This window comes from Populus euphratica, unplaced genomic scaffold (assembly GCF_000495115.2).
Source record: "Populus euphratica unplaced genomic scaffold, PopEup_1.0 scaffold362.1, whole genome shotgun sequence".
Classification (NCBI taxonomy): domain Eukaryota; kingdom Viridiplantae; phylum Streptophyta; class Magnoliopsida; order Malpighiales; family Salicaceae; genus Populus; species Populus euphratica.
The window spans coordinates 215,673-226,786 of NW_011500258.1; the positions used below are offsets into that span (position 1 = coordinate 215,673).

The 11,114-nt window shown below is 33.5% G+C and overlaps 1 protein-coding gene and 1 long non-coding RNA gene across 7 annotated transcripts in view; both read left to right on the forward strand.

Annotated features, from left to right (window-relative positions):
• LOC105112821 (diacylglycerol O-acyltransferase 1-like) overlaps positions 1-10,328 on the forward strand; it is a 12,926-nt gene extending 2,598 nt beyond the window's left edge. The window contains exons 6-16 of one of the 6 annotated variants that reach the window (XM_011008678.1): positions 1,137-1,260; positions 1,521-1,619; positions 2,662-2,763; positions 2,881-3,017; positions 3,539-3,620; positions 3,733-3,753; positions 6,942-7,004; positions 7,510-7,557; positions 9,340-9,402; positions 9,585-9,638; positions 9,845-10,328. In XM_011008678.1, coding sequence (XP_011006980.1) covers positions 1,137-1,260; positions 1,521-1,619; positions 2,662-2,763; positions 2,881-3,017; positions 3,539-3,620; positions 3,733-3,753; positions 6,942-7,004; positions 7,510-7,557; positions 9,340-9,402; positions 9,585-9,638; positions 9,845-9,955 — 904 coding nt within the window. In that variant the 3' untranslated portion in view covers positions 9,956-10,328. The other 5 variants (XR_839836.1, XM_011008679.1, XM_011008680.1 and 2 more) reach the window with 5 other exon arrangements.
• Positions 7,597-8,147, forward strand: LOC105112820 (uncharacterized). Its single transcript, XR_839834.1, has 2 exons — positions 7,597-7,890; positions 8,053-8,147. It is a non-coding gene; the product is annotated as an uncharacterized LOC105112820 (long non-coding RNA).
• Positions 10,329-11,114: the final 786 nt, after the last annotated feature.

Here is an 11,114-nt window from a genome sequence, read left to right on the forward strand (position 1 = left end):
TGAATCTGCCAGTATTGCCATGCTTGCCAAAATTATATTGTCTTCATCTATGTTGAAACAATGGCTCGAAGAGCATGTTTATCATAAGCTAACACAAAAGGTTTAGGGAACTGGATCTGAATGCTTATTCCATATCCCATTTATCATGCCATGCAAAATAGGATGCCTTCTTCCCTAGTCAAACCTGACAAGAGAAGAAAAATGACCCAACCTTTTTAATAGATATTGAAAAACTAGGATAAGAAATGTTCCTCTCTAGAAAATTTGCCCCTAAAATCCACTTCTTGAATATCTTCAGTGATCAATCTGCACATGTTATCATTCCACCATGAACCTCCAAAGCCATTGTTCAAAGAGAGCCTGGTTGAATCATTCAAGTGTTCTTTATCTTATATGCCTGGTTGAATCATTCAAGTGTTCTTTATCTTTTATGGATGTAAAGGATTGTAAGAGCCTTTGGGATGTGCTATGTCTGAGGTGATTTAGAGCATGTTCTAGTCGGTTGGGGCAGGATTCTGAAATCTTAGGAGATCATTGCCTCTTACAGTGATCATTGTGGGACATAAGTTTTCTTGGACACCTTATAAATCACTGCTTCTGGAATGTGCATAGCAGTACCTTCATCTTATAGTCAAGAGGACTAGAGAACCCTTTTTGATTTGGATTTGATTTTGTGGTCTTTGTATTGTTAAAATGGTGGATGCATATTTTCCATGTTTGTAACCATATATTGGCGAAAAAGCAGTTAAAATCTTGGAATTACATTTTGGTAACTGAAATTACCTAGGATTGTATGAATTTTCCCAGTTCCCAACCCTCAAGCATTAGAGTTTGTGCAAGTTTGTAAACTCTGCAGTTCCATTTCATCAAGGACCCCCTCCTTCTCTCTCTCTCTCTCTCTCTCTCTCTCTAACGCAAACTTTAGATGACAGAAAAGTTTAAAATGTCAGAATTATTTTGTGGATAATTTATTGTACAGGCATAAAAAATGAGTTCTTTGAAGCTGATTTTTATCTCTCGGAGTGGAATTGATAAGCTAAATGTCTTAATATCTTTTTAGATCTTGTAGGATGTTAACATGCTTAGTCATTGGATGTTAACAAAGACACTTAAATATTCTTGGCTAATTTGTGCAGGTGTGATTCTGCTTTTCTATCTGGTGTCACTTTGATGCTCATTTCTTGCATTGTGTGGTTAAAATTGGTATCTTATGCTCATACAAACTCTGATATGAGAGCAATTGCCAAGTCAATAGATAGGGTAAGTATATTTGAAAAAGCTCAGCAGGTGCGTGGTTTTTTATGTGAAAGCTGTTGCATTGCGTCCTACATAAGATTGTAAATTGAAGAATTGAGAAAATATGTGCTAGAAGCATCAAGTAGATGTGTTATCATCTCTCTCTCTCTCTTATCTTCCCATTATCATTATCATTATCATTACACATTCAATATTTCTCTCTATCAAATTTAATCAATTGGTTTCTCTCAGTCATTATTCACCGAGGTCCTGTTTAATTTCAGGAAGATGTCCAATCCATTTCTCCTTGTGTGGGTAATCCTTATGATACTTACTTTAAGAGTTTGGTCTACTTCATGGTGGCTCCCACATTATGTTACCAGGTAATCAGTCATGTTTCTTTGGCTCATATATAACAACTATATGCATTTTCAGCTTTTTTATAAACTCTTATTGGTTCATCTTGTATTACCTAATTATATTTGATTTATTTCCAAAAATTCTAGAGGATACATTGCAAAAAGACTTTTATTTTTAGTTACTAGAGAATAAAAGAAAGAATGAACTTACTAGGATATATATGTTGAAAGTCACCCTGCATGCATGGAATGAGAGGACTCCTGCTATAACAATCAGGTTATACTCCTTTACATGGAATGATTGGTGTAGAGTACCTTTTTAAACCTGAGTTGTGTGATATTCCCACATTTTCTAATGGTAGACAAATGTTCTTATGTTATCTCTGTGTATGGGACTGGATGTGTTTTGAGTGTCCTAGTTGCATGGATCAGTTATTTTGTCTCATTTCCATCAATTCTTATGATTTTAGATACATCCAAGCAATTTTATCCTTCAGCACATTTTATTATTATTTCCTGGTCTCGAGGGTTGGGGCTTAATGCCCAGCATTTCATAAAGAACAATTCTTTTCCATGTCTGGATAGAAGACAGTGGATAAAGACCTTGAATTTTGACTCTGTTGTAGTTGACCAAATTCACAAACGTTTTGCTCACAAAATCTTGAAACACTTGGGTCTTGGGACCATGCAGGACTGGCAGCAATTACCCATACCCTGAGCTACATATGCCATGCTATCACTTAATGCATAAAGAAATAACTACTTGTCTCCCAAATACCACGACACATAATACAAATGATACACATATAACAGGGGACGTGGATTTGTAAATAGAATCTAACTTTTATGTTGTCATAAAGTTCTTAAGACTAGTATTAATGTAGGAATGTAGGGGTCTCTATTCTGGTTATGCTGTGTTTTGTGGTCTGACTTTATATATAGCTCTTGCATTGTGTTTGTGTGGCTATAGCTTGTAAATAGGACTTCTGTCCCTATTTTGTGGCTGCCATATCTTGTTTTTGTTATCAGATTCTCTAATCTTTGCCTTGACGCATTGTCATTGTAGTCAAGCTATCCTCGCACTGAATCTGTTCGAAAGGGATGGGTGGTTCAACAATTTGTCAAGTTAATAATATTTACTGGATTCATGGGATTTATCATAGAACAAGTAAGTAGAATTTCACATTTAAACCAGTTCTGAGTGCTCTCTTTCTTCTTCTTCTTCTTTTTTTTTTGGAAATAAAGGCATGCATTCCTGACATATTTGGTGGGCATAATTCTGCAGTATATCAATCCTATTGTTAAGAATTCACAGCACCCTTTTAAAGGAAATCTCTTGTATGCCATTGAGAGGGTCTTGAAGCTCTCAGTTCCTAATTTATATGTATGGCTTTGCATGTTCTACTGCTTTTTCCACCTGTGGTGAGTGAACTTTTCTTTCGCATTTTATGGATAGTTTCCTCTTTGTTAAAGAAATTCCAATAATTGCCATTTTTTTTTTCATTAATACCATGAAGCTTGTTATAGCTGTAGTTAGTTTGCCTCAATGGTATCAAGTGAAAATACTTCAGTGGAAATTTTTTTAGATCAATAGTGTTATGTGTAGTTTCATTTAGTTGTAGTGGAGTTGTAAGAATCCTCCACTGGACACATTTACTTCAACAACTATTGACTTCATTCCCTTAAAAATGTTTTTCTTATAACTTGTCAACAAGTAACAACTTGCATTTCAAATTGTGTTCAGATTCCTTTGTAGTGGGAGTAATTTTTATAAAGTGTGCTTATTATTTTTGTTTAATGCATAATTTTATTACCTAGCATGATTCCTGAAGCTTGGCATGTTTCTAGAAATTTACACTAGGTTTCTTCCCTCCCATAACAGGGGAATTGTAGGACCAGGTTCATCTCTTTAGTTTGAGTTGAATACTGTTTTGCAAATGTAGGTTAAATATACTTGCTGAGCTCCTTCGCTTTGGTGATCGGGAGTTCTACAAGGATTGGTGGAATGCAAGAACCGTTGAAGAAGTAAGAACTCATATTCTGGAAAATGTTTTCCTCTTGATATATCGATAAAAAAATTCCTTGCTTATCATCTTTACATTTGCAAACGTGATTTTGGATTTGTGGCTTTCAACAGTATTGGAGAATGTGGAATATGGTATGTTTCTATACTTGAAATTCTTTATTTTATCTTTAGATTCTGAGGCCTGATTGTTTATTGGTAAATGAATTTTTTTTTTTTGTAAAATGAATTCCATGGAAAATGAATTATAGGAAAATGGATTATTTTTCAATGTTTGGCTCTACCATGGAAAATGAGGTTGAAAATATTTTCCAATGCTTATTGTGCAGTGAAAATGACTTTCTTGCCTGTGTTATCCATTTTTCGTAATAACATTCTATTTATAATTATCGTTATAACTATGAGATGTTGTATATTTTCTAACAAAAAGTATTTTCTTATCTATGTATTATATGTATAAATGTATTATATATAGGAATTTGCTAACCCACTCACTCTTTAGGCGGACTAGCATTGTGCCCAAATTTTTTGGACATTATGTATTGTAATTATGGGCTTTTTTTTTTTTGATTTACGTGGGGTGTCCGGGCTAGCTTACGCGCACCACGACTAATCCCCACGGCTCACTGAACATCCTGCAAGCCCAGTGAGCAGGTAAGGCACCGCGGGGGTGACAGGCGTGCATGGTGAGGTTCGAACCCAGGTGCGGAGGAAGGGGACAAGCCCCTCCCACCGCTAGGCCAGAACCTCACTTGCAATTATGGGCTTTTCTTAATCACCTCTAATAGAGATAATATGACAATTATCAAACATTGGGGCCCACTTATTCTCTCCTCCCCTCCCCTTTCTTTCTTCCTTTTTTGTTCTTTTATAGTCTGAATAAAGCATGAGCAATAACACATCACCATCACTTCAAGTTTTGCTACAGAAACTGTAGTTAGAAATGGACTCTAAAGTGGCCTAACTGCCAAATCTTCATTGCTTTGTTCACTGCTTCTGTAGGCTTTCAAATTTAAAGAATTAAGGAAATACTATTCCAATCTTTTTGCAAAGAAGCACTATCTTCAGTTTCTCAAGCTGTTAATCTCTCTCGTTTTTTTCTCTTCATCTGGCAACGCAATGGCGATCCCATACTCCCTATCTTGTATTTATCTCTTTGCAATCATTAATTCTCAGAAATGGATTTGATATAAAAACCTTACTCATTGCCTTTGGAGTGGTATTCATTAATTCTCAGAAATGGATTTGATATAAAAACCTTACTCATTGCCTTTGGAGTGGTATTCGAGAATGATGATAAAGGAAAATAACAATTCAAGGAGAGAGAGAGAGAGAGAGAGAGAATGGTGGTTTATTTCTTGTTGATAAATTCAGGGAAACAACATGAGAGACAATGGACATAGTAGTAGTAGTAGTAGTAGTAATAATAATAATAATAATAAGAGTCTCAAATAACAAAAAGAAAAGAAGAAAAAAAGTAAGGGTACCAGATGGCAGTACAATCCCAGTTACAAGAGATCAATAACGCTTTACATTAAAGGTACATTACGTGAAAAAAAACGACAATGCTAACATGCTCGAAGGATGGGCAGGGTGGGCTAGCAAATCCCTTGCATTCGATTTCGATATATATATATATATATATTTATTTAATTTCCTATAAAATATTATATAGATTTTTGTACTTCGTCAATATATTGTATATTTTAATACAATAAATAGAGTATTAATACAAGTGTAATACATGTATTATGGAAGAATAATGTAGCATGTGATTTTAGTGCGTGAGCCCTAATGAATGTGTTCCAATTCTTTCAAACCAGAAAAAAAGCTTCCTCTTTTAAAGCTTCTATTCTTTTTTTATTGGAAAATGAATTCTGTCGACTAGTTGTCTAAAGTTCCTCCAAACATTAGAAAGTCAATAAATTATGGGAACACCTTCAAAATTTTATGTTATGGATCGATATGGTCAATCATGAAACTTTGTGTGTTATAGCAGTCATGTGTTCCAGAATACATTCTTGTTTTAAATCTATAACATGAACGGTGTGGGAATTCTAACATGTGCCTCCCTAGAAATTGTTTTCATAGCTGTTTAATTGATTAGGGAGTCTCAAGAGGATAAATGCTATTCCCATTTAAGGTAGAAAATGGAAAATGTCAGGGAACTATGGAATTGGAAAAAAATGAATATTTGATCTATATGAATTCTTGTTATGTAGTTTCCTAGTTGGCTATTGGATCATGAAGCTATAAAAGTTGCTATATCCTTTTATTGAAATCCGGGCCATGGTTACCATGTGCTGTTTGAATTTAGTTGTGGATCAACATTATGACTGAACAATAAGGTACTTCTATTAGTTGCAAATCATTCTATTCGAATGAAAGTTGTGTCAAGATAAGGATATTAGATTGAAAGTCTTCAATTTCTATTCAATCTTTTGTCCATGTTGCGGGAAGGATTTTATTTGTTGATGCAATTGTCAGCAATACCATGGTAATTTGTTGCTGTATAACCTATCATTTTACCCTTGTGTTTGTCCCAATTATTGAAAATTATCCATGTGTTAATTTGTTTAGTAACTATATGTTTGTAAAATTGGTTTAATTGTGGGCAATAGTTAACTTCCTTCTGTTTGTTCCATTAATTAGTACGACATGGACAAACAATTTCTATATAGGATGAAAATTGGATCCCCATATCAAATGAATGATGTTTAATGAACTAAGTTGAAATGGCTTAGAGATCCATAAAAAAAAAAGATTCGCATGTGATTTGATCAAGATTTGGAAGGGTTTCTAATTATTTTAGGGAAGAAGCTAGAATTTAGATTTTGGGTTGGTGGTGGGTGGCTGGCTGGCTGCGTTTGATAAATAATAAAGAGAGGCACTTGAGCAGCTTACAGCTCAGAGATTTTTTTTTTTTTGATCAATCACATGGAGGTCAAATGACATAATTTACATGGTATATGAGTTCAATTTTCATCATGTGTGGACATTATTTGTTGTCCCAATTAATTGAGCAATTGGATGACAATTAACCATTGAACCTAATTGAGCCAATTTTACAAACACAAAGTGTTATTAAATAAATTACTAACATAGGGGAAATTTTAAAGAACTGAGACAAATACAAGGGAAAAATGTTTAAGCCAGTTACATGCTTACAAGTTTGTTCATCTGGTGCTTTTATATATCATTTGCATTCTTATTGTAATGTTGTAGTTATTATAACGAACATAAGATGTGCTGCTTACGAACACACACGCGCACAGAGGCTGGTTGGTCAAGCATGCCTCTAATTGAATCGTAACTGTCTACAGCCAGTTCATAAGTGGATGGTTCGCCATATCTATTTTCCTTGCCTACGGAATAAAATACCGAAGGTAACTTCCCTTTCTCTCCGTGGACTGTAAACGGCACTTGTTCGTTAGAAAGTAAATGAACATTTCTTCTTACTGTATTTTTATCTCTGCTTTTGTCATCACAGATTTTCATTTTCTTGTTCTACGATGGAAGCTTTATAATGTGACCCGTGCATTACAAGACATGCTATAATTTGGCTTATCTTGCAATTTATTTATTTATTGAATCTTCTATCCAACTTTCTTTTTATTTTTCTGCTAATTGAACAAAGAAATCAGAATTACAATTATAAACTTTAAACTCATATTTATGACAATTGTTGACAGCAACTTTTGGAAGAAGGATGATGCATGGAATATTATGAAGGGGGTTGTCTTAGGTTTATTCTCATTTAGGGCTGTGTATTATTAACCAAGCATGTCCTGGTGATTTTATATTTTGTTAGACAAAAACTCAGTAGAGATACTCTCTTGGCAGTTTCTCACAATTCTTCTTTGTTGTTTTTTCCCATGTCATTCATTGCAGGGGGTAGCTATACTTATTGCCTTCTTAGTTTCAGCTGTATTTCACGAGGTATTATTGGGTTGATTTTTTATTTTTGTTATTCGATGACTTTTATCTTGACTACTTTATCTCATAGCTGGTTTATATGTTCACATAGAAGATCAAATTTTTGCATGTTTATTTGTTGGTTATAGAAGTATCTTTTTTAGGAAGCATCAACAAGGATATGAATACAATATGATACAGATGCCAATTTTTTAAATTTAGGATATGATACTGATGTCATGGATACTTTATTAAAAATATATAATGCCAACTTTTTGGATAAAATGAAATCATGTTGGTTTGGTATTATAATATATAAAATAGTTTTTTTATATAAAAGATATTTATTTTAAATTTGTGTATTTATTTTTCTTTTTAAAGGATGGGATGGTCAGGATGATGTGTTAGTTATCAATGTGTTATTAAGCTAAAAACAAATATGTTCTACTTTTACATTTTTATGTAGTTTCTCGTTTTTATTCTAGAAATTAATTCAAAATGCATAAAACTATTTACAAGATGGGAAACCATAAATTAGTTTGAATAACACCAATAATAACAATGTTAAGATTGCATTCGTCACTTTGACAATATTCATCAATCAGAATCCATTTAAAAAAAAAAAATCATTTATTATCTATATAAATCATACTCTCTGTCCTAAAAGGATTGTCATGTTTGACTTTCTACTATCATTAATTGACATATGTCATATCACCATTCTTTATCACACTTTTCTAAAACACCCTCTATTGTATGCCTCTTAACAAAGTGGGTTTAACTAGGGGTATTTTAGGAAAATACATGACTCAATGTTTTGATCAGAAAATCAGTTAGTGATAAACAAAATAGAAAACCAGACAATCTCTTTGGGATGGAGGGATTATTATATTAATCTGATATTATAAATTGAAAATGTGCAAAACTAATTAGTAAAATTCAATTGGCACCGGAAATTGTAGTAATGATGTATCCATGAGGTTTTGGATACATCTATGAAGGCATTTTTAAAGTATCCCCAAGCATTTGAAATAATATTTATTATTCATTAGTTTTTATTTGGCAAGTATCCTATTTGTATTAGAGCAGTACCAGGTCAAGTATAGTATTGGATATGTTCCCAATTGGGTTACATGAGGGATTTTGAATTGTACTCGTGCACACACTTGAATCAAGGATTTTGCTTAGGGACTCATCACTCTCTTTTTTCTTTTTTCTTTTTTCTTTTTCTTGATGGGTGGAGTGATTTTGTGTTCAACTTCATGTGAATTAATTTCAACTATTAAAAGATTAGCTTTGGATGAGATGAACTAGACATGAGCGACAAATTGCACAGGGATTGTGACAGTGTCATGAAAATCTATTCTTATCTTTGTCTGGGAACCACACATTGCTGGGGACTTTGCTTTATGCTATGTCAGTGGTAAAAATAATGGTAGCAACCAATTCTGAAAGTTAGCACACCAAGTTACCTGCTTAGTTTGGCACATTGATAACATGGATTGGTAGGTTCGGAAACAGAGGAGATCTAAACATCAAGAAATTACAGAATAACTGGTAGGCCGATCCAACTGGGTTGGGATGAGGGCTTAGTTGAGGATGATGCTGATGAACTGTCTCTTCAACTCTTCACGGCAGGCGAACTCTTGGAATGCAGTGATTGCGATAGAGTTATAGACCAACACTTTGAGATTCTATAGTCAATGCTTGCACTAGAATTTTGAATTGATGCACCGCTGGCTCTGTTCAATAGTTTCAATTACAGCCATGTACTTGTGGTGGCATTTGATGTTAATTATCCTGCAGTTGTGCATTGCTGTTCCCTGCCGCGTGTTCAAGCTCTGGGCATTTATTGGAATTATGTTACAGGTAAATATGATTCTGACCAGAGACTGCCAGAAGTTCGTTTTAACTGACTGTTTTAAAACCAGTTTTATGCTTGCTCCCCCCACTCCCTAAGAGAAGAGAAAGGAAGAAGGGAAAGTATCATCTTTTAAGTGTGTTGAAGTAGCTAATGGAAAACATGGCTTCATTTTTCTCGTTTGGATCAGGTTCCCTTAGTGGTGATCACAAAATTTCTCCAAAATAAGTTCAGAAGCTCCATGGTATGTCCATTTCTTCACCTCTTCATCTCCCAAGCAGAGAGGTTAAAATCTGGAACATCTGATAAATAGCAGACTTCCAAACCCCGCTCTATTCCATCATGCAAAGTGTAGTCCGCCATGGTAGATGGCCATGGAGTACAAAATCAAAGCCCGATGAGCAGCAGCCTGTTTTAGTCCATGACAGAATGCAATTCTTTTCATGACAGGTGGGAAACATGATCTTCTGGTTGTTTTTCAGCATTCTTGGTCAGCCAATGTGTGTGCTTCTGTATTACCATGACTTGATGAATCGGAAGGGGAAAACTGAATCAGGTTGACTCAAGCGTGGTAGAGCTTGCCAAGATCAACAAAAAGCGTGGTTATGGAAGTGCTGTTTCCCATGTGTTCTGCAGGAGAAATGGTGTTGAGCCGTGTGATATCGAGATGTCTTTTTTCTTTTTTTTTGAATGTCTTTGATGTACACGCAATTTTGGTAGTACAGGCACTGGAACTTAAAATGCCCAAGTAACACTGGATTTTTTTTTTTTTTTTTTTTTTTATGTTGGTTGGTTGATCATATCTGGAAAAATGTTAATGGTTCTTGTTCCATGGTTTGGCTTTTCAAATTCATATCCTGTTGTGACTGTGTTCAAGGTCCTCCACAGCTGATGACAGTTTTTTGTTTGGTGGTAGTAACTACATCGTTGACTATGCTGATGGTTGTATTAAGTTTCTTTTTTTTTAACGTGACAATAATGTCGAGATGTTGTTATGTTCTTGTTTTCCGCTGGAAAAAAAATATAATGTAATCCAATTTGCCTAACAAGTTTAAAAGGAATCTACATAACTGTTAAAGACAAAAAAAAAAAAAAAAAAGAAGAAACAATCTGAATGTGTTTTTTTTTTTAAAGTATTAAGATTGATTGATAATATAGGTTATTTAGCTTATGTTCACCATTTGAGTTATGAATTTATGACAACTTAATAAAAAATAAATTATAGAACTTAATTAATATGATATTAAAAAATAAAATTAAAAAAATTAGTTAAAAAATAATATAAATTTATTCAAGTTAATATATCAAATTTATGATTTAGGTTATGAAATTAATATAATCTTAGAGGAAAACAAATTAGAGTAAATTATAAAACAAAATTCTTAATTAACTTAAATTATAAAGCATAATTCTTAGTTAATCCAATATCAAAGAATGATAATGAAAAACATCAATTAAAAATAAAAAAAATAAGTCAACGTAAATTCATTCTCTGAATATATACTCTTGGTTATGAGACCAAGATAATCTTATAGAAAATAATCAAAATAAATTATAAAACTTAATTCTTAATAAATTCAATGTTAGAGGATGAAATAAAAAGAAATAATTATAAAAAGAATAAAAAAATCTGAGTCAACATGGTTTTGTTAGAAACCTGATTAAAAATCATGATTAATGGATACATTTGAGGCCAAACCCTCTCAAAAACTCTATCCCA